This window comes from Urocitellus parryii, chromosome 13 (assembly GCF_045843805.1).
Source record: "Urocitellus parryii isolate mUroPar1 chromosome 13, mUroPar1.hap1, whole genome shotgun sequence".
Classification (NCBI taxonomy): domain Eukaryota; kingdom Metazoa; phylum Chordata; class Mammalia; order Rodentia; family Sciuridae; genus Urocitellus; species Urocitellus parryii.
The window spans coordinates 36,606,350-36,631,056 of NC_135543.1; the positions used below are offsets into that span (position 1 = coordinate 36,606,350).

General features: G+C 39.0%; 1 protein-coding gene across 3 annotated transcripts in view; it reads right to left on the reverse strand.

Annotated features, from left to right (window-relative positions):
* Mapre2 (microtubule associated protein RP/EB family member 2) overlaps positions 1 to 24,707 on the reverse strand; it is a 152,026-nt gene that overhangs the window by 57,608 nt on the left and 69,711 nt on the right. For 2 of the 3 annotated variants that reach the window (XM_077792227.1, XM_026400004.2), the window contains one exon: positions 10,442 to 10,569. The exons of the other annotated variant lie outside the window; for it this stretch is intronic. In XM_077792227.1, the coding sequence (XP_077648353.1) occupies positions 10,442 to 10,562 (121 nt within the window). In that variant the 5' untranslated portion in view covers positions 10,563 to 10,569. The remainder of the gene's footprint in view (positions 1 to 10,441; positions 10,570 to 24,707) is intronic. 3 annotated transcript variants of the gene reach the window in all.

Below are 24,707 nucleotides of genomic sequence, written 5' to 3' on the forward strand. Positions count from 1 at the left end.
TGTTCTGGAGAGAGACATCTCAATGAGAACTTTGGGAGTGAAGGAACAGGTCCCAGCTGGGTATGATCTGTGTTGCTTTATGCATACTGCTGATCCTTAGTTCCTGGTCCTCTGACACATTCCAAGTACCCAGTAAATATCTGCTAATTGCAGGGATAAGTAAAGCAATGTGTACAACATAAAAATGGTCTAAATGGTGCCTTTATTTAAAATCACCATCTTCCTCTTCTCAGCCTGAATCCTATTCTACATTAAAAACCTAGTTTGAATAACATCTCGGGTTCAACTTCATAATATTTATTAACCACTAAATCTGCATGGCTATTTGGCCAAAGGCCCAAACAAGGCTAAGACAAAGAGCTTTTTCTAGACTGAAATAATCTTTCATTTCATTGAATACTAGGAATACTTAGAATTTGAAGCACCAGTATTTTTCTTTGGCTTCCTTGAATCCTCATATATAAATTATAGACACCTTACACATGCATTTAACATGCATAAAACACTGCACCTTCTCTCTGCCCTAATCAAACTTTTCTACCTAAAATGTCCTTTTTTTGTTGCCTTTTACATTTGAATAGAAACTTCTTGTTCTTTAAAGCTTAGTCCAATCATCACCTTCTTTCTGATGCTTTTCTTATTCCCAGTACAGAACCGAATCACTATACCAACTCTGGGAGTTCAATAGCAGATTGACTTGCATTCTAATTAGTTCTTGTGGTTGTTGGTGAATAGGTTTTGATGACTGGTACTATGGTTTGGGTCTTGAATGTCCCCCACAGACCCAGATGTTAAAGCTTTAGCCCCCAATGTGGTGCTATTGGGAAATAGTAGAACCTCTGGGTTGGGTCCTCATGGGATGTCCTTAGGTGATTGGGGCATACCTCTGAGGGCAGAACCCTGGCCCATTCCTTGTCCTCTTTTCTTTGGCTTCTTGGCCATGAATTGAACAGTTTTGTTCTACCACATGCCCCTATTAGGATGTGCTGGCTTGCCACAGGCCAAAAGAAATAGGGCCAACTGATCATGGACTGGGAACCTCTAACACTGTAAGCCAAAATAAACCTTTCCTCTTTATATATTATCTCAGGTATTTTGTTATAGTGACAGAAAGCTAACTAACACAACTAGAGATGGTGCCCAACTCATCTTTCCACTGTGCTACCAGTGTCTGCTACTATAACCACTGGCATTTCTAGAATTCCTATGTGAAAAAGGTTTAAACATGGTACCCTGAAGCTATGGAAATGACAGGATAGAAATGGATGAGAAATGGCAGGCTTGGGTTGTGGCTCAGTGGTAGAGCACTTGCCTAGCATGTGTGAAGCACTGGGTTTGATTCTCAGCACTGCATATAAATAAATTAAAGGTCCATTGACAACTAAAAAAAATATTTTAAAAAAGAAATAGATAAAAAATGGGTGACTCTCTTAGATGTAGCAGCATTAGCACATCCTTTTATATATAAGACTAAGAAAAAATCAACTTTTCATATTAAAGAAGGGCCTGGAGAAGCTAGTGGAGCCTTTTAAGATAGCTACTACAATTTAAGTTTCCTGAAGTGAATTAAATACATGAAAAACAAATGATACATTGATGAATAAATCCTCTGGGGGATCAATCTTGTACCGAAATTATTCTAGAACATGTTCTATTTTCCCAAATAGCACAGAAAGGAGGAAATATGAATGTGAAGTCCTCTTAAATTTGTTAGAGCAAGCCTGGGTTTAGCATAAGGACCTCACTCCTGGGGTACAAGTGGTAGATCATATATTGATGTGCATGTGTGAATCTCCAGGAGAATGTGCATTATCCTGGTTAATCTCTGTGGCAAGAAATAATTCTGAGAGATGACAAGTTCTTCTGAGGTGATGGTGAAGTCCCAGAGCCGCCTCATCTTGTTTAGAGGAAAAGGGGTTAGAGTTAGAGCAGAAGCAGGAGCCAGGAGAGTAGGCAGAGAGAAAGGGAGGCTCCTTCCCACTGTCCTCATGGTGGGTGGAACAAGGAGGATTTTTACACTAGTATTTCTACTAGTGTGTGTCTTCCTTTGGTAAGCAAGTTCATCTTGAGAGTTCTTAGTCATCTTCGTCACTGTCACCAAAATACATGACGTAAATAACTTAAAGGAGGAGAGGTTTACTTTGGCTCACAGTTTGAGATTTCAGTCCATGCAGTGCTGGCTCCATAGCTTTGGGCCTGAGGTGAGGCAACATCATGGCAGAAGGGTGTACAAGAGGGAAAGGTGCCCAGCTCATGGCAGCAGGGAAAAGGCGGTGGGGTGAGGGTAGGGACCAGATACAGCCCCCAGGGGCGTGGCCCCTGTAACCCACTTCCTCTAACCACATCCCATCTGCCTATGGTTTGCACCACCTCCCAGGAGTCCTTCAAATTATTAATCCATCAAATGGATTAATCCACTGATGAGATTAAAGCTTTCATGATCCATCCATTTCCTAAAAGCTCTATGAACATTGCTGTCCTGATGACCAAGCCTTGGAGACATGAGTCTTTAGGGGACACTTCATATCCAAACTAGAATCCTGGTATGGTAATACCAGGATTAAAACAAGACCTTGTCATTAGAAGAATTACCATTAGTACGTGAAGAATGGGGGCAAGGACTTCTCTATTTCTTGTATTCAATGGACTCCTGATAAATGGATTTAGAACAATAAGAAATGCATCCATGTGGGCACACACAGTGAGCCCTCTACCCCAAGCATGCTGCCATACACGGAACTGAGAGCACAGGTTGAACTTCAAGGCCAGAGGCTGGGGACACCTGGCCTCCGGGAGCTCTTGCCTTCATACGTAAAATAGGAACAAATCATTCCTATTCTTCTTCCTTATAGGGTTGTTTTAAGAATTAAAAGAAACAACACATATAAAGAGCACAATGAAAGTGGTTGGTGGAGAGAAAGAAATAAAAACTGAGGTTTTATGACATCATTATGCCCCTAAAGTGTAAAGGAATGTATTGTGTGCCTGGTTAGAATAATCAGAGCTATAAAAACAAGTGGGTTTGGGTTTGGGTTTTTGGACTGTTTCAGATGAAATGTGAAATCTCCAAAATGTATGTTTTAGATTCAAGGGACAAAGACCCAAAGAAAAAAATGAGGTCCTTAGCTTCCCTAGCAAAGGAAGGGTAGGAACACATTCCTAAGATCCTCGTTTATCTGTTGAAAACATTTGAAGGTTTTTCCAGTTCTTAAGTCTTTCCTCAGACAAACATATGAGGTGTTTAAGTCATCATAAATTCATTTATAAAAGGAAGTGACTATTTTCCCCAAAATTTACACTCTTCCTGTGAAAGACTTTAGATGTTTTGAACTGAAAGGGAGGAAAGGGAAAGAAAAATTAGCAATATGAATTCAAAATAATGTTTTGTAACGAACATATCCATCATGTGAAGTAACTGACATCTTGAGAAAAATTAAAATAACTTTCAATATGTTAGAACATACATTTTTTTTTCTTGCTGAGAAACTAGCTTTTATAGATCTCGGATAATGATTTCAAAATAAGCATGCCATCATGTGCTTTAAAAGTAAGCATCTTATAAAACAGAGATGAAATCAGAAGAGAAGGGGCTCTAACGGTATCTGTAATTAGAATTGAGTTACAGATGAGTCTTAAACCTTAGAAGCATGGAAGATCCCTGGAGCCTGGAGTCAGAGCTGCAGGTTCTGAAGTTAAGGAGTCCATTCTGGGGCTTCTGAGGTTCGGATACTCGAATCATTGTACCCTCCTCATCTGAACTGCACCCCTACCCCATTCTTTTGATGATCCATCCGAAGCTTTGACAGTTCTCATCTCTAAACTCACAATTACATCCATTCATTGTTTAGGGGCAGGAGAAATACAAGGGACTTACTGTGGCAGGTAGAGCATAGAGTTTTCGAATTAGCAACATGATACATTCAAAAGCCCCCAGGTTATCTATGTCCTCTGGGCATTTTTCCCAGATAAGGGAAAGTAATAAGAGATGAAAATACAGGATACATTTCTAAAATTATTAATTTTTATAATCTTATTAAGAATACACAAAGGCAACGACATTTTATGGCCTCATAATGTTACCCATTTGCTTTGTTCTTGTTAACTATATTAAGTCCATTATGATTATGAGTTCTTGATTTTGGGAGGGGAGGGGAAGGGGGGATAGGAAGGACAGCAGAATAAAATAGACACCAGTATTGCTGTATGTATGTACATGACTGTTGACCAATGTGATTCTGCAACCTGTACACTCAGAAAAATGAGAAATTATAACCCATTTGATTCAAATGTATGATATGTCATGATCCTTGTACTGTCATGTGTTACTATTTAAAACAACAACAACAAAAAAGTATATATACTGCCAACTTTAAAAAAAATAATTACAATCCAGGTGATCTATTTTCCCTACCCTGTTTTTCTTCCCTAGCCTGCTTTTTTTTTAAAAAAATAATAATTTCCCCCTCATATATGGTATTTATTGCACCATTGGAGAACCCCTGCAGAAACTGGGAGAACAGGATTTGTTCTGTTCCTAAATGCTAATGCCGTCACAGGACACTTACCCAGTTAAGAGACCCCAGCAGTTAACAGAATTTAAAATATCTGTTGCATTCCTCTCAAAGAAGTTAGCAGTTCTATGGTTTCCTGAGAACATCCCACATGTATGCATAGTTGCTTCAAATAAGTAGAATAAAATCAATTTTCACATACTACTCTGCTGAGATCATCAGGAAAACCCTTTCACTTAGAAAAGACAACTTCGTATTATCTAAGGGCTGTATCTACAAAAACAAATGCCTTAGTTACCGACTAGAGTCCCCATGTCTGAAGACAAAGGCTACCCTAACTTGTGTCTATCAGTAGAAGAAACTCAAGACCCAACACGTTTTCTTTACATACTTACTATCTCCAGCGGAAGAAGAGCATTTCTGAGATGGCTCCTGAATGCGGGCACTCTGTCATCCAGGAGCACCTAGCCACTCCCAAGAATCTGAATGAAAAAGTCCTTTTTCCGCTGACCCCTGTCCCCACTTCCCTTTACTTATTTCCTCCTTTGAGTTCTGTGAAGGCTTCCAGGACAATGGCCACATCTTATCACCTGGTCCCCAGGGCCTACCCCGAGGAAGGGCTTGAAACATGTTTGTTATTAGAGCTGAACACAATAATGAGTGAAGGCGTGTGTGACTGTTTGCAAAGTTGGATCATCCATGTGTGGAAGACACAATGTGTGGGGACAGTCTGGTAAGTGAAGGTGAATGCATACCCACTTTCCCCTAGTATGGTGTGTAGCATTACAAAAGGTAGTAAATAGAAAATCCCAACAAAAACTCCAATTCATGTTTATCTTCAGTATCCAAGTGTCAATATACATGTAAATATATAAATTCATAAGGAAAATTACCCTTAGTCACCTATATTCTGCTCAAAAAATTACCTGCCTTCAGCCAGTGCACCTGTGGACACCTGAATATGCTGCCCACTGCAGCGCATGGACCCGAGGCAGGACCCTCCTGCCACCACCAGACTCACTTTTGGCTCTCTTCTTTTCCAATTACTTGGTCTGCTGAGACTAAGGAAACTGATTTCAAAATTAGCTTAATTCAAATAAAATCAGGGAGAAAAGTTGTCAGCAAAAACAAAAAAACCCTTCTACACAGTAGCTCTAAGTCTGAATAACTCCCTAGTGCCATTACCTCTCTAACAACAGTAACACAATTTGAGAAGGCTTAACTTTCTTATAGAAAAATCACCATCTATGGTTTTATAAAGCTGAGTAAACTCTTAGGCTTACAGACATGGACCAAATTCCTTAGTTGGTTTCAATATGAGAGACCCAGCAGGAGCAGCTCTACTAAATTTAGCTTCTGAGCTGATTTCATCACTAACCTGTTCTCCTGACAGAGGTCTCTGCGGACATAACAGAGGAGACACAGGGGACACCATGCTAGGCTGGGATCAACCTATTTAACAGGCACACATCTATAGCCAAAAATGGACACAAAAGAATACTCTGCTGGGCTCAGCAATGACTGTTAACAGGACAAAACCCAGAGGACTATGTTCCCAAGGTCATAGCATGCCTGATGGCCATACCTGTGCGAACCTCCTAGCCGCTTACACAGTGCCATCACACATACCTAGAACCATAAATGTCACTCTATCATCAGCTAGATTCAGAAGCTTTCCTGGAGAAGAAAATACCAGAAACTTGGTCTAAGACAAAGCTTGAACCAATTTGGAGAAGCACAAATTGAAACCAAATCAAATCCTGATCCCCTCTCTCTCTCTCTCTCTCTCTCAGTCAGGGCAGAGTGTCAGGACTAGAGATGCTGGCTTTGCTATTTAAAGCCAGCCTAGGGGAGAGGATACAGACACAGAAAAATGGGTGTCAGTAAAAAGTTTCAAAGGTGGCTTGGTATTTGAGGGCAGGGGTAAGGAAAGGGAAAGACGTCCTTCCTTCCATCCCATCATGCTCCTGTCTCCATTTCTTTTGCATCTTCTGCTCCATACTGCCCACTATCTTTTCTATCATCTGCAATCAGCTAAAGCTGTTTTTAGGACTTTTAGCACCATACTGTGCATTCACCCTCTTTACTATGTCCTAAAACATCTCTTAAACTGGTTTGAGCTGGGACTTAAAAATAAATCTGTGTCCTCATCCCCCTCAAGCCCTATAAATTTTATTAAGCAACTGAACGCAAATAATGTGGTTCTATCCTCCATTCCATGATGGGAATCCACAACGATTTGTATATAACTGATATGTATATATCCACTGATATTCTAAACTCCACTTATACAGTCCATGCTTTTACTCAAAATTTAATGGATCCTTTTCGTGGGAAATAAATGCAGACCAAATATGCATGTAATACAACCAAGATTTAACATTCAAAGAAAATGTTCATAAGGTTATATCTTTAGAATAAAATAACAGAAGAGTGAGTTATTTTCCTTGTTTTGTAACTTATGATAATATGTTTCCAAGTGTTCTACCTTGTTTCACCATCTTTCCTTTAAAGAGTTTAAAAAAATGCTTATGTGGAAACAAATGATAATTATATAAAAGCAGAAAATTCTGAAAACAATACAACTCAGTGTAAGCCAGTATTTTCCAGCTCTTTATGAACAGAAGAAAAGCTGATGATAATTTAATATTGAGCTGGAGGAAAAAAATCTGTTAACTGGAAATGAAAAAAAAAAATAAGGGGGGAGATGGGAATAGTACAATGCAACAGCAGCTGAAAGGGATCAGCTATCATTGGAGCATAAATCTTTAGGAAAGGGTATGAAATGATGTTGAACAAGGAAAAAAATCAGTTTACATATGTGAAGGGATTTAGTGAATGTGTTTCCAGAGCACACTATTAAAATAAAATCCTATATAGTAAGTTAAAAGGAATTAAAATAAACTGAAGAAAAAAAATATTACCCCCCCCAAAAATTGACTATTCATAAGTAAGATGAGGATACTTCACTTAGGTCAACAATATATGGATTTGTTCTTAGTCTTCGAGCACTGCCTTGAATGTCTTCCAGAAAAACGAGGATATAAATAGTAAATTCATAAATAAATAAATAGAACAATAGCTTCCTCCTGTTAAATGCCATTGCTGAAGACAAAAGTCACAGATTAAATAATAAATAAGGGAACTGTGCCAGGTAACTTTTAGATAATTTAACTTCACTTTTAGTTTGGGGTTTCTCAAAAATGTATTGCAAGCTCTTGGCTGCAGACAAAAGTCCTTGGGTTGCTCTTGAAAATGCAAGTTTCTAGGCTTCATGTCTAAGAAAGAGGTACTGACTTAGAAGGTCAAGAGTCCCCAAAATCCACATTTTCAGCAGCTTCCCAGAAGACCACATGTGTGTTGGGTCCACAGTTTATATTCTGAGAAAACCACTGCCTGAAATAAAAGACCTGTCTCTTTGCTCTGGAGATGAACATGCCTGTTCATCTGTTTACATTTCTTATGGTAAGAAACATGTTCCAGAGTAGAAAAGAAGCTTTAAATCTGTTTCTCTGAACCATTAGCCTTGTAACTTTAGGTAGCTGGCATGTCATCTCAAAGGAAATTTGAACTGTTCAACAGTGATCAAAATGGCGCCCTCAGGTTTTCATCAAGCCACACTGGACAGCAGCAATGCAGCTGCAAATGGGTGACAAACATCTCAACGCTCTAAGATAACTGTGTAAGAATCTTTCACCGATGCTTTTTGAAATTCTTTTAAATTTGCCATCTGGGAAGTTTTAAAGATCTACAAAGATTATGTATATTGCTCACATGCTCTCATTTCATTTGCTACTAATGAACTCTTTATCAGAAGCTCCTTATGGGTTCCTTTAACATTTAAGGCCCATGAGTAGAAATTTTCTAACTCTTTTCCTTATTCCCTTCCTTCTCATGTCTCTTTAGCCAAACCCATTCTCCTTATCCACATGTAAACACATCCACTTTGTGGGTAGGATACACATTTTTGTCTTTGCTTCCTAGTGTTGCAAGTTGCTTTTCATTCACTCTAGACTGAGCATTGCGGAGGGAATGCTACATGTCAGGCACTGCAGAGAAATGAACACCTTCACAAACAACTGCAATATAAAAGTGGCATGGGCTATTACCCACTGAAGCAGCTGGACCTGAGGCAGGAACCCTCCCTGCCATTATGGACTCCCTCTTTACCCTCTTCTTCTCTAATTACTTAGTATATCATCCTAAGTCTGCTTTTTCTCTAGCTTGTTTTGAATGGCAAAGAACTGGTTAATTAGTCCCTACTCCTAACCTCATAAGTCACAAGGCTTCATATTTGAGGTGCAGGCAGATAGGTGGGTGAGGCAATCCCTAGGATCTAGCCAACCTCACTGCCTGCTGGTTGGGACAATGATCAAGAGGAAGAGATGACAAGAGTACTGAAAGTTAGTCCTCTAGTGTATTCTGATCAAATACAGACTTGGAGAAGGGAGAGTACAAAAACTGGTGGGTGGTACTCAGATATCATCTGAAAGTGACTACTGAGGGCTTTCCAAATTCTGATTACACTGCATGAAATCTTTTTTTAACACATGATCCACTGGGAAAGAGGAGAATGTCCAATACCAGTGCATCAGCTAAAACTGATGACTCCTTGGTTATCTAATCTGTCTCATGGAATTTCACACATTTGACTTTAATTTACAACAGGATTCCACTTATTGAAACTATATCTTTAAAATATTTTTTTTTTCAAACAAGTTTAACTCAGTTAATTCCTTGTAGACTGACTTGGTATCAGGCATAAGGGATGTCACAGGCATTGGACAAAAAGACAGGCCTGTCCTCAAGAACTCCCTTGACTGAGCAGGAGTTAGATGTTAAAACACAGCAAGTGTTATTCTGGAGGGGTAGGCACAATGCTTCAGGAACACAGTGGAGCCTGGCATTACTTCTCAGAGTGGGTGGCAGGTGAGCTGGACTTTAAAGTGTGACAAGATTTTATCATAAACAAAAAGGAGGGGAAAGACCTTCTTAACAAAAGGAGTATGGAAAAAAGTCCTGGATAGCAAAGGGAAGGAGTCTTTAGGAAACAGTGTTTTGTGAAACAGTGTTTTGCAGGGAAGATGTAATGGATGAAATTAAGAAGATGGGTATGTCACAGCCAGAAGGGAAAGGATTTTATCAGTGATGTGAAGTCTGAATTTTACCCTGTGGGAAGGGCAATGTGGAGCTCTGAAGATTTTTAAGGAAGGTTGTTGCAAAACTCACTCTGTTTGGAGCAGTAAATGTGGGTAGCAGGCAGAAGATGAAGAAGAGGCTAGAAGACTATTATGGTTTGGATACAAGGTGTCCCCCCAAAAGCTTCTGTATTAATGCAGGAATGCTAGGAGGTAAAATGACTGGACTGTGAAAGCTGTAACCTAATCAGTCCATCCTGGTTGAAGGACAGGGTGGTAACTATAGGCGGGTAGGGCACGGCTGAAGGAAGTACACGAAGGGGCACCCTTGGAAGGCTTGTTCTTCCCTGCGGCCCCTTTCCCCTTCTCTCCCTCTGCTTCCAGGCTGATGAACAGTGAGCAGCCTTCCTCCACCATGCCCTTCCACTTCCCTTGGGCCCAGAGCAATAGACTTGGCCGACTATACACAGATACCTCTGAAATAGTGATCTCCAAAGAACGTTCCTTGCTCTAAGTTGTTCTTGTCAGGCATGTAGGTCACAGAAATGCAAGCTGTTATAGAGGCCAAGCTAGAGATACCAAGCTACGCATGATACTCAGCAGGGTAGTTCTATGCTTTTAGATGCTGATAAATATTCTTCTCCCATATGTTCTTTAGCTATACCTGAGTTTCCTCCCTTTAGTAGATATAGATGTTTCTTCTACCCCAAATGTATCATGTTTGGTTCATAAAAATCACATTCCACAAGACAGTAAACATTTAAGGCAAATACTTAAAAGATGTTCTCTTACCTGAACAAAGCTGCTCCACTTTTGTGTAGTTTAAAGATACTATGTCATTAACCCATGCAATGATGTCATGTCTGCTCATAGTCTCTTGGGTTATCGAGGTAGAATACACATTGACTGCCATTCCCCAACTAGGAATAAACAAACAAAAACAAGTTTATTTACCTAGAAGGAAAAAGTTAAGTGAGAAACATAAAAGACACTTAGCTATTCAGAAAGAGGATCCCTAGTGGAGCTTTAGGGAATGTAAAAGTCCTGCTTTGGTTAAGCCCTTTAGCTTTGCTTTCTCTCCCTCCAGTTTACATATTTGCCATATTAGGATTACAGTTCATATTTTTTTTTCATGCAATGTTGTTGTACATCTTCCCCAACTACACATAAAAGGTCTTCAGGATCTGAGATTCTTAACTAAGAGCATAATCTGAAGTTTCACTTTTGATCTTAAGTCTACGTGTAATCATTAAGAAGTTATAAGGTCTATAGCAGTGTATAGCAAAGTAATTTTTTAGTTGAATATATTTCATAGTATTTTCACTACAAGTACTTGCAAACGTTAAGTGTCTCAGAGTTTGCCAGAGTATACATTTGTTAGAATGGGCAAAGTATTTTTAATATTTAAACCTGGATACAACTTTGTAGTTTTCATTAATTTTGTAAAATATATGTGTGTGCACATAAATATACATATATATGACACATATACATTAACTTTTATTTTGGAAATTCCAAATATGCACAAAAGAAAAAATAGAAAAACAAACTAGTTGTATCTATTTCTTGGCTTCAACAATCATCAATACTTGACCAATCTTGTTTCATTTATGATCCCATTAACTCCCCTCTGACAATCCCACCCCTGACTGCTCAAGCCAAATTATTCTGGAAAGAATGCCAAGCATATCACTTCACTTGTAAATATTTCAGTGTGTGAATCTAAAAGACAAGGACACTAAAAATACCAAACCTCTATAGTATTATCACACCTAAAATTAAAATAATTATTTAATACAATCAAACAAGCATTATAATTTTTTTCTGTTTGTTTGGATGTGGATTCAAACAAAGTTCAACTCTGTTATTCTGTGATACATTTTTTAAAAATTTCTTTTATCTATAGGTTCTTCTTTAGTCTTTCTAGTCTTTCCTTGGAACGCTTTTTATGTTGAAGAAACTGGGTTGTTTGGTAGTTTCCAAATAGGGACTTCACTCACTGCATACCACTAGTGTGCTTTAACACGCTACTTGACAGGTTCTTCTGTCCTCTGCATTCCTATAAACTGCTGACACGATCTAGAGGCTTGATCTGACTCAAGCTCTAGTGCTTCATGCAGAGTCTGAACTTCCATTAGGAGGCACACAACATCTGACTTTCTGTTATACTGTGAGCCATTAGCATTTGTCTCAATCCAATGGTTCATTAGAAACTTCAAAGTGATAATATATCATTCTTTCCTGATTTATCTGGAATAATTCTATAAAGAGAAGTTTCCCTCTTAGGTACCCTGAGGTTCAGATTATATAGGAAAGAAGAGTAGACATCTGTCTCTTTATTTGCCAGTTCTCAAAACACTGAGGTAGTCCCTAATACTCTCCAAACATGGCCAATGAGGTTTTAATGTTTTGAAGTATAATTAAGAACTTATGATTGAAAATTATTTGATATGTTTCAGTCCATTTATATCTTTATTGATATAGGGTTACAAGAGCATATTCAGGTTGGCTTTTAAGTTCTTCTGACAAGATCCTAGGAGTCTTTGATAACTTCCTTGCTTTCTGGTATGACAAGATTTTGCAGAATGAGCTTATATCTTTCCTGCCTCAGTTTGAACCAGTCATTTGTCCAAGGGCTCTGTTTCCTTTCAGCGGCAAATAGTATTTAGAGACATAAATAATATTTTTAATCATGACTAGAAAGGATATCAGTATCTATAGACTAAGTTTTACATACAAAAAAATCATTATATTTATAAAACAGTTGTGCTTGGAGTTATTTACTCTCATTAAAGCAATAGAAATCTGCTTTCTACTTCAAAGTGCTAAATGAAGATTTCATTATAAATACATATGAAAACAAATAAGCATCCATCTACCCATCCTCAGGAGCATCCTTATCTATAAATTCTCTTTTCCTAAAAACCTGAAAAATTTCATAGCACTGGAATCACAGATAATGTGATTCCATAAGTACTGCTTTTCCATACCATTATTAAAGGTTTTAAAATATTTTTGGTTAATAATGTCTACCATTTTCCTAAGTCTATCATTTATTAAATAAAACCATTTTCTTTTGAAAATTCCAATCAATTTTTTATCATCTATATAAATTATGTAAAACCTTAAGAGAAATAATTCAAAACATAAAATATTTTGGATTATTTGATGTCGTTTTCATCTACAGCATAACTGTTGGCAGTTGATGTACTTTTCTAATCTCTTCTTCCTTGTGCAGTAATGAGAACCTTTTGCACTTCCAGGCAATGTTCTGATGGAGGGTGAGATGTCAAGGCCCAGAATTATGTTAGATGGCACCAAACCAAATTGAGCTTGAAACAGATCCCCTTTGAAATTTAAAGCTCCAAATTGCTTTAACTTCTGAACCTCTTCATACTGAGAATGAAGGCTGAGGGCCCCCTGACCCTGAAGGGCTCCAGGAAACAGAGAATGGGCCATGCTTCAGATTGACACAGCCAAGCTGCATCCACCGATGCATATTTCCTGCTTTTCTGTGCCACTGTGCCCACCTCCTTATAAGAGCTTTCTTCGCACTCCAGTCCCTAAAGATGAACATATGAGGGGGGAAAAAAAGTATCTTCTCTCTTCCTCAAAGCTGGCTTTAAGTGAAACCTGTTCTGCCAGCCAACCTGCCCCCTGAGCTTCACTGGAGCTGATGTGAAGATTTTCCTACCAAGTTTCAAGAAGAAAATGTTTGCTCATAATGATTTAAAAGCAGAACTGAACTCAGATCTATTTTAGAAAGATAATCTATATCCAAGTAAAATGTTCTATGGCTACAAAGGGGAAGAAAAATATGCAACAAAAGGACAGGTGGAAGAGTTATGGGAATGTTTAAGACTCCAAGAAAGCAAGGAAGAAAGAAGTCAATGGCTGAAGTCTGTCAATGAATCACCTGTTCCTCCAGGTCTTATTGATAACATTCACCTAAGGACAATTGTCCTTTCATAAAGGCAGATAAGGGCACTGTATATCTTCAAGGAGCTCATTAAGAAAAGCTGACAAACAAGGAAAACAGCTCTGAATTTGTGCATCAGAACTCAGGTCAGTAAGTCACCAGAACTGCCACTCTAACCTCCACCACTGCCTGCTCTCCAGTCAACAGGTGCAGTCCCTGGGAGACCCATACTGGGGACCGCCATGTGTAGGGACTTGCAGGAAAAACCAGGTTAGAGGACAGAACAAGAGGAGGGTAAGTCAGTGAAAGCCAGGAGTATTAACAAGTATTAACATTTCCTAAATCAAAACACTGGCAACACAATAAACAGACTTTGCTACCTTCTTCAAATGAATAGTTATGGGATCAATATAGTTAATTTCTATTCACCACCCATGCTGATTAGAATATTCTTATAATCCATCTTCTCGGAGTTTCAACATGATACTTTTACATTCATTTGACTTTGGGGCTGTTTTGCTAGCCTCCCACCCAAACATGCCAGGCCTAGTGATTTGAGGCCTCTGGGTCTGAAGCCCTCTCCACAGAAGGGGAAGGGCCCTTCTGAACCTCCAACAAGTCAGGTGGCAGCCAGAGAGTAAAGAGAATCCTGTCCCTGGCCTGCCACATGTCCCTGCACCTTGCAATTCCTTCAGCCCTCTCTTTTTATGCAGGTACAACTTTCAGTATATTCAAACTTAAATTATCAGGTGACTAAAAAGCTCGAGGAAGTTAACTTATACTTTTCCAAATATTAGACTCAGGCAAGGGAGAATAAATACAGCACTAGCCTTCCATGAACACACTCACTCTACAATTCTAAGAGTTCAGTATAATTTCTTGGGTCTTAATGTGTATGGCAAAATAAAGATAACAGCACCTCTCCATGCTTACTTTGCAAAAACACTATGTGGATAACACAAGGGATTTTCACATCACAGTAGAGATATAGAATTCCTTTTTTTTGTTTGTTTGTTTTTGCAGTACTGGGAATCTAACCTAGGTTCTCACATATACCAAGCAAGCACTCTAGTACTGAGTTATATCCCCATCCCTTTTATTTTTTATTAAGACAACCTCCTGCTAAATTGCCCAGACTAGCCTTGAACTTGGGATTTTCCCACCTCAGCCTCAGGAGTAGTGGCTGGGATTCTAGGCATGTACCACTGTGCTCAGCCCCCATACTCCCATTTTGATCTTTGAAAGAATCCTGGGAGGAAAGCAGGACAGAAATTATATTCTTCCCTTACAAATAAGGATGCTGAGTATGACCTAACAGGTCATATAATCAGTTAATTGAGAGACCCAACTTTAGTCCAGGATTCTAGTCCCCGAGAAAACTTCCAAACACCTGGACATCCTACTGAAGGTAAACAGAATAATGATTTGAAATATTAATTTTTAAATTTACTAATTTCTAAAGATTCAATCAAGAAAAATGAATGGCTATGAAAAGTAAGGTGATATCAAGTGCTACAGAATGAAGAGCCATTGCACTGTGTAAGGCTTATTCTCAAGTTTGAATCTTCAGCATGTCTTTTACATGTCAACATTTTCTTCTTAAATGACTTGCCACCTGGCCTCCGGTACATAAATATTTCTCTGTCCTCACACTGTCGATTTTGGTCAGAATCTTAACCAGATCATTATGTGGTGAGTAATGACACAAAGTAAATAAATGGGGGGACAAACTCTTAGCATTATGGTTCCTAAGTCACCATATTTTAATATTGTATTTAAACTGCATTATAAAATGGATGGGCATTCATTATTCCTACTTGAAAATAAAACTAAAAATTGCAATATATTTACACACAGTTTTTGTGACTATTGGAATATCTTTCCAGGAAGGCGGCAATATGTTTTTTTGGTTTTCGCTTTTTTTGCAAACCGGAGAGAGAAATAAAACCAGAAATCTCTTCATAACTCCAGCAAGCAAAGTCACAATTCTGGCCTGTGTAAATAGTGACCACCGATAGGCTTTAGACAGGCTGAGGCTGAGGACCAACGTGCTGATTTTGCTCAGTTTCATCCTGTATGCGACATCTGTTGGTGGTGGGGTGGAGAGGCACAGCAAATTTATGCTTTGTAGCAATTATTGAGCAAATTAGACATTGCATTTCTGCTTACTAAAACAAAAGGAATTTTATGTGAGTCAAAGCGACTTGAGTTAGGCTACTGAGCAAAGTTAGCCTGGATAAGGGTTTGGCAAGCCCCAAACTGTGGAAACCAAAACATGACTCCTACAGCCTTACCAGTCCTAGGCCTTATCCCCAATTGCCAAGTATTCTACAATTTTGTCTAAGAAAAAAAATTGGCAATGTTCATGACTTACTCCAGAGGAATGTCTCTTCAAAATTAGATAAATACATAAAATGTCATAGCCAGCACTGTGTGTGCTAACTGAAATGATTTCTTATGTAATTCATTGTCTTTCCACTCTAACCCAGACAAACAGATGATCACAATTGTCCAAAAGTGGAGGAGGCCCCTTTTCCTCATTTTCTTCCTTCAAACTTTCACTAATCACTCCTTTTGGAAGACAACACAGTGTTTGGGTTTTTTTCCCCCTAGAAGGGCAGATGATAGGCCAGGTATTCCAGGATCCTATCTCTGGACCTGTTTTGGGTATGTGGATATAAGAAAAAGGTTTTGAGAAATTAATTTTGGGAATGAGGCATGTGGAACCTATTTTGATTTTGACTTTTTTTTTTAACAACTGAAGTCTGAGTCTGCTAGGCTTGCCAAGTTTAGACATGACCATCTGCAGAAGAACAGCCCATGTGTGGTTATCTCCTGTCTGCTGCTCTGGACAGAGGCCCCATTCGGCTTAGATTTACCTTAAACCAGTCTGAGGTTGAACCTTTAAGGCAATTTGGACTTAAGTTACCTTCTTTACGTCACTCTCTTAAGGAGTCCATATTCAACTGAAAACTTCATGTTAAATATGAAGTGTTCTGAAAATTTAGCCCACTCTATGCCAAGATATTCCATTCACATATTTTGCACTGACAAAACCCATATTTATCACTGTCTTTCTTCTCTCATAACAATCTCTATTTTCAGCATGTTCTCCCATCACTGGGAGAGGTAACCCACCACCAACAGCTGAAGAAAAATTCATGCAATACACTTTTCCCTCAATTTCACATAAATGAAACAAAGTGCACACTGGAAAAGAAATACAAAGGAATATTATTTTTCCTTCACTTGGGAGACACTTCTTTGAGCTTGGACTTTGTGAGGGTTTTCTAAGAATCTGCAACCCACATGGTTTCTTAAGTTCTTTTTAAAAATAGCAGTGCTTCCCTGGAAGCCATATTAGGCTGACCAGGTGTCAAGAATTCCTTCTGAAGCATCTCAGTTGTTCATGCCATGGATCCACATATGCCAAGACAGAAGAGGCACCTGCAATCCCCTTCCTTTACCAACCGCTGGACTCATACCTCCAGGTCAAGGCCACACTATTAATTCCCACTCCACAGAGTGTTCTTTGTTTAAAGTTTTATGATCATCAAAACTGGCAAGTTCCTACTAATGAGGTAAGGGGAGGTGCATTATTTCAGGTGTACTTGTCTACATGGCTTTTTACTAAGAACTGTTTTTACATTATTCTAATAGAAACAGCCATTCTGTGAGCCCTTCCAAGTATTCACAAATATTATAAACATTTAAAAGAGGGTATTTCCTATCTTACAAATGACATCTTCCTAAAATAATTTAAAAAGTAAATATTTTGAAGGAAAAAAAAGTATACTTATATCCACAGATTAAATACTGAGTGAAAGGAAGAAACCCCAAGAGTTGCTCTCAAAAAGACCAGTTCTGCTTCAGAATATATGTTGTCAACCTGAGGGGTAAAGAAGAGCTTCAGTCCAACTCATATGTGAGAATTTTCCTCTGAAAAGCCTTGGAACACAGGTCCTGCCTGGTGCCTCCTTCCTGGCTCCTTCTAACAAAAGGCTTATGTTCAATCTCCCAAGGCCTCCCTAATAATGAACTGGGCATCCATAGGGAGTGACAGTATAAATGTGTCCCCTGAACCAGAAACTTCCCTGCTTTTCATCTGTGCATAATTCATTCTCTAAACTCGATACCACGAGGGGTGGGATTTAAACATTTCGCCAAGAATATTGCCAGACCATTCTCAATTGATCATTTTCTCATTTGTGACTCAAATGTGGGGGCAGACAGAAAGTGCTTGAGGACAGACAGGGATGGAGTAAAGAGTCCAAGGGGTAACATTGAAAGACAAACCTTCTCAAGATAAAATTTCCCTGGAGAGGTTATAGAAACTAGGGAAGTCTCATTTAAATTCATGTATTAAAGCTTCCATTTCACTTGTGAACTAATTGATATATGCAAGGATTCAAGGGCTGCGATGGGAATTTGAGAGGTCATCTTGTCTCCAGGTAATAATACACATAAGTCGGCTGTGGGCGGACTTGCATCTATTTTATTTTTACAGGGCTCCATGGCTCTGTGATAGGATTAGACAGACAATGCCACACTAACTCCTCTGGGCAGGGCCTCCTGGGGAATCAGAGGTCAGAACACAGTAAGGACTTCATAGAAGAACGATAGGGAAACACTGGGACACTGCCCATGAGAAAATACACATTTTATTAAAACATGGACTTTAAAATACACTTTTTCTCTCACAATTAAGCATCTGCAATTCAAAACTAGTGAACAAAACCAATGTAAGTAACTTTCATGCTTAGTTGCTTTGAGAAAAATTAGATAAACCTCAGTTTTATCAGAGGGCTGGGTAACCTGCTCTATGACAGGTTTTTTTCTAGACTGCCTACCATTACAGTGTTAATGTGCACTTCGTTATCATCCATGCTTAATGATAATGCTTTGAATGTAGATACAAAATTCCATTTAGTCTGACAAACAGAAGTCCTAGTTTCAATAACTGCCACCCACCAGAGACAAACAGAAAAATACCACTCTTTCACGATGCCTTAGCTATTATTTTTTAAAACAAATTAAGTTCTTTGTCACATTACCAAGCATTCTAATTCAATTTTTAAAAAGTAACAATATGATTAAAATGCAGATTTCTTTCTGCAGAATGACATTCCAAAATTTTCCTTCAAAACTTGAAAATCTAACCCCATTTTAAATAGCTCCTCATTGTCTAAATTAACCTCATTAAGTACTTCCATAAGGTGGGTCCTTGAATGCAGTCTTGGTTTGGTTACTCGTTGATGCAGTAAAAAAAGAATAAAACTTTCAGGACAGCAAATATAGGTGGATTTTTTTTGTTTGTTTTGATTATTAACTCTGTATAAAGTCAATAGTTAAGGCCCTTACATGAACTGGAAATTTGGCTCTTATCCACAAATTGAGGAAATTTTGGAACTCTAAAAAAGTTCTTTGTGGCATTCATAATGTCCCCTGGATATGAATGAAACACAATGAGAGTGTAAAAGGCTAAGGTTCCAAGCACACACACAAAATGGGCATATTTTCCTTCATATGGTCAGAAATGCAGCTGATTATATTTGCCTAAATGTCCATCTGTTTCAAGCAGTGGGTGGCTTCATCCATGCTCTGAAAATAATTCCAATGACCCGGAGCTTGTTCCCATGCCACAGGCTTGGCTGGTCTCCTCAGGGCACCAACTTCTGTTCAGCACCCCGCCTACCTCTCTTGGCTTGCAGTACATCCACTTCTCCACGACCATATGCCTTCTGTTTACTTTCCCAGCCCTACTTGGCCTTGTTCCTTCTCACTCTGACCTTTAGCCTCTCCCAGGATCCCAAGTCAGTTCTAGTCAGGCCCCAAGTCACCCACGCTCAGAATGGCTCCAGGTCAACCCTTCAGGACATGGGTGGTGCTGGTGCCACCATGGTGGGTGACCCTGTTCAGCTGTTAGTCAATATACTGCATAAAATCAGGTGCATAAGATAGAGCAGAAAAGTGGGTGGCTGCTGCGAGGCAAAGTCCTGGGGTGGACCCAGCTCCTGGTTCTGTGCTCTTGGCAGTGCTGGCTTCTCCCCAGGTACTCAGCATCTTCAACACCTTCCTGCTCTCATAATGAGAAACAAACGATGGATGACAGCTTCAAGTTTCATCATTAGGGATAACTGGGGGCTCCAGAGCTTATGCAAAGAAAAAGACCTCTTTCTGGCACTTGACATTGGGATCTCAGGCTTCAGGTCCGGCTCTAACGTCAACTCCTCAGCAAGCCCTCTCTGCCCACTCTAGGAAGGGCCTCCTCTGATTCTCCCCACAGCACACTGTCTTTTCCTTCCTCATACCAACACCATCAGGGATTACCTTATTTATTATCTGGGCAGACACACTCCGGCCCCTGGAATGCAAGCTCTAGGAAACACATGTACTTTCCCCGTATTTTATTTACTATATACCTCCTGGGTCTAGGGCAATGTCTGACACAGTGGGCACACAAAACTGAATCAGTGCTAAAGGAAGGTGAGTTGGGGAGAGTTTTGTGGGGAGAAGACAAAGTGCCCAAAGTCATACCATGGGGGCAAGTGTCAATACATGCCCGACCACCATGTGAGCTAAGACAGAGGGAATAAATTGGGGGTTGAGTAGATTAAAGGACTTTGTTTCTTCATTTAGGGGGAAAAAAAAAGGTGAGTAATGTGGCATTTTTTATGACTGGAACCCAGATAGGAGAGGCTCACTAATAGTTGCTGTGCAGCTTTGTGGGACCTCTGCCCCAGGAATCCAGGGCACTGGCTTCTAGTCCCAGAGCTCCCACCACACAGTCGGTCACCTTGCACACATGCGCCTCCACTCTTTGAGACCTCTGTGTCTCCAGTGGTAAAGCAGAAGGACTAGATTAGATGACACAGTAGCCAGCATTCCCTGAGAAATGTCCACACGCCTGGTACAAGGGTCAACAAGTGAACATGCCTTTTCTCATTTTGTCAACACAATAGGTAGCATGTTAGGCCATGATGTAGGAAAAGGCAGAGTCAGAGAGATTTAATGACTTGCCCAGTTGAGATTATTAAGTGGCAGACATGGGATTTGGGACTGGGATTGATTCTAGGATTCTTGCTGTCAACCAAATCCCTCCTTGATCTCTGTCTTCATTACATCACGACAGTAAATTGAAAAAGAACTCCAAATGAGGACACAGGTGTGGCCCCTCATAAAACCACGTTTTCCTTTTTTAATTGTTACCAAGGCTTCATGTTACATTTTAACCAAGTTGATTTTTTAACATACGTTTCCATGAAGAAAAGCCTAAAATGTAGAGATTTGGGGGACTAGTTACTCAGTTCACTGCTGGGAACAGTTTTTGGCCGGAAAAGCTGCCAGCTGTAACACATAAGCCATGCTAATATTTTAGGAATCACCATATTTTACTTTTCTAGTTACTGCATATTTTGGACCCAAATCTCCCAATCTGCTTTTCATGGCAGATTAGTCAAAGTGGACAGAGACCACATATATTTCAGCTTATAATTTTTTTCAAAGCTAATAAAAGACTTCAGATTGGTACCTATGTACCAATCTATTTCATTCAAAAAGGAAAAAAAAATCCCCTGGTATCTTACTCTTACAGACTGGTGCCTATCCAAAGGTCTGTATTTATATTGTGGTAAAATTCACTTTAAAATTCATAAAGACATTCTGAAGTGGAAATGAAGTATCAATAAAATTAAACCTACTAATAAGTGATGTAAATGAAGGCCAGTGTTAAAAAATATTCCAGTGACTTTTGTCTCCAAACTGGGTAAAATACATCCATATCCCCCTAGTCCTATCTATACCCTCTATGCTTAATTCTTTCCACAGTAGACTTGATATGCAACCAAAATGAAAATTTCAAATTGGGAAACAGTGTAACATAAACTTTTCAACTCTTACCTTTAGCTGTCAAGGTACGAATCATCTTCTAAGAATCAAACCCTCATGGAACAATCAACAAATTACAAAATGGGTTCTCTTACATATTGAGGAATAGCAAATGGAAATTCTGATCATTGCTATAGCTAAGATTAGTGATGCTCATGCAAACTGGTGTAGCTGTGGGGAAATACTAACAAAAATCAGCAGCGTTATTTCATATCTAGTTCCCCAAGGCATCATTGCCAAAAGTTCCTTTCCCAGATGAAATGATTCTCTCATCTCAGCCAGAGATTTTCCCTAACTTTCTATAATTTCACCCCAGGGTTAGAATTCATCCTTCTTTTCTCATCACTAGGTTTCCCTTGTACTCTTGTTTAGGAAACCAGATGCCATTTTGTATTCTAGAATGAAAGAAGAGTTGTTTTCTTTTTTTAAAAATCAATACATTCATTTCCTATTACTTTGCTGAAATGAAGAATAGAGGCTGATAGATTTTTGCATCTTAAGTATGTAGCAGCCCCTGACAAACATTGGTTTATACACAAATGTGTGCACATGCACACTTGCAGACAGCCTCAAGCTGCAGTACTTATCTGCTCTCCTCCCCACTGTCTTGTTACTGGTCAAAAGTTACACTTCCTGCATTAGTGTACAAGCACTACAATTCTCAAAGGGAAATGCAGAAACTGAACACTCAAGAACTGTGCCGTGTTCAAACTGAATCAAGCACAGAAACCACAGTGGGGAGGACATGCGGTAAGACCCTTGGTTTGGGGAGGAGTGGAAGGAGAGGAGCTGGTCCTGCAGCCTCCCTTTGACTCTGCAGCTCTGTGGCGTGAGGACTTCAGGGAGCAGAGGACGACATTTAATAGACTGCAGTAGTTAACATGTGGGGGATTAGTGGTCTCCACTGAAGTCAGTGCTTTATTAAACTTGGGATTCTTAAAGATAGATGATAATTGACAAGAAAACATTCAAAGTTAATTAAGAGAAAGGAAATTACTTATGAGAAGACTATCTTTGACTACATAGCTAGAGATGATATTATAGACAAAACTGTCTCAAGAACACACAGAGGGAGCAGATGAAGTCCGTTCTAGAGTGGATGTGTGTTAAAAGGTACTCAGTATTTGAGCCAGTTTGAACAGATGAAATTCATAAATCTGGTAAAGTGCCTCCATCCAGTTGCCATGTCTCGTTTCTAGGTTCCTAGGATTAATCTGACTTAAGAGTATTTAAATCATATTATGGTAATTAGCTTTCCATTCAGCAATTGAGTAACAGTCATATCCATTTTTTGGCTTTCTGAACTTAAACTAAAAACTTGATATCACACGGGTTGACTCAATGTCTCAAATACTATTTTACTTTATGTTATTTCAGGCTTAGCTATTGCTATAATTATCATAATAGCAAGCATGATAAATGTTTATTTAATACCATAATACATCCAATGACTCATTACATATATTTACACGTGCATATATGCTAGAGAGGATTAATTTTTACTTAAAATTAAGGTTAGATTATCTCCATAATGCTTTGATAAGGCAAAGAAATAACTAATTCAAGGTAGGATGCTGGTAAACAGAAAACACTGGGGTTGTGGCTCAGTGGTCGAGTGCTTGCCTGGCACAAAATGTATTGTGTCCATCTACAACCAAAAAAAAATTAAAAAAAATTAAAAATAAAAAACATGTTGAGGTGCTACTTTTTATTTTAAGAAATAGATTTTATATTAAAAATTATGTATTTTCACTATAGGAAAAGTAGAACATACAAAAAAATTTAAAAATATCCATATTATTATACTACTCTAACACATTTGTTTCTTTCTAAACCTCTCCTGTGTGTGTGGTAGGGAAGTGTATGTATGTATTTTTTATATACACATATTAAAAAAGGACCCATTACTTACACATATATCTATACACAGAGCTGAGGAACATCTCCTCCAAATTCATGTCTACTTAGAAGCTCAGAATAGGACCTTATTCGAAAACAGGGATGTTAGAGATGTGCTTATATGATGAGGTCATGTTAGATGGGGGTGGGTGTCCTAATGAAAGGCAGCCGTGTAAAAACACGGGTGGAAGAAGGTGTGGGGTAATGAAACGTTGGAACTGGAGTGATGAGACCACAAGCCAGGAAACACATGGTGGAGCAGAAGCAGGAAGAGACAGACAGGCTTCTTCCCCAGCCCTCAGAGGGAGCATGGCGCTGCCAATACCTTGGGTCTTAGACTTCTAGTCGAACTCAGAGAGGATGCATTTTAAACCACCCAGTTTGTAAAATTTGTCATGGAAGCTCTAGGAGACTAAGAAAATCCATACATACTTTTGAAGCCATCAGATTGTTTCTGTTATTTGTGGACATTTCTCATATCTTCTTCACATGTTTGTACTGTACTTAATTGTGTAGGCATGCCACAATATAACCAATTCTCAAATTTTATTTTAGCGTGGTTAATTTCAAGAACTTTTACTTTGATCGTGTCCCTTCTTTTGGATTATTACTTCAAGACAACAGGATTGGTGGTTGCTTAAATGCTAACAGACCAAATGATCACTGGCTCACATATAAAGACATGGACATTTTTCCACTGTATGAGTCTTCAAGTGATTTTTATGGGGGTTAGTTGTTTGCTAGAGAGCCTAAATCCCAAAAGGACATCCTCAGTCGGGGCTCCCTAGTTAACAGGAAAGGAAGCAAGCAATCATCTTATTTTAAAAAAGTCCCGTCCTTGGACATCGTAAACTAAGGGAATCACAGGATGTCCTGTCTAATAGTATTTGGCTTCCTTTCATGGAACCTCCTCAGTTAAAGCAAAAGAACAGTCTCAACTCTCCTCTGATCCTCAAGTGGCTGTGGCCTGCTCAGTTCCAACCAGAACACAGAAAATCACCAACCAGTCTGGAGAGCAAGAGACTGCTGCCTTCAGGGAAGGTAGTAATTCACCTGAAGTTTGGCCTGAAGGTTTTGGCAGTCATTATGGATAAATGATAAAGGAAATAAGTTACATGCACAAAATCTACTCAGTAAGTCCAGGCCGTTCGTGAAATCATACATGAATTTACATTTTACAGTATCTTTAGATTTTTGACACATATGTGGTTAAGATACTGGGATTTTGCTGGAGAGATCCCCAAATAGATTCTGAAAACAAGTAGCCCACTCTGTCAAGATAACAGGGACCCTCAGTAGATCCTTTCATGTAACCTACTAAGAGACTCTTGTAAGAACAAAAAGCCCACCAAC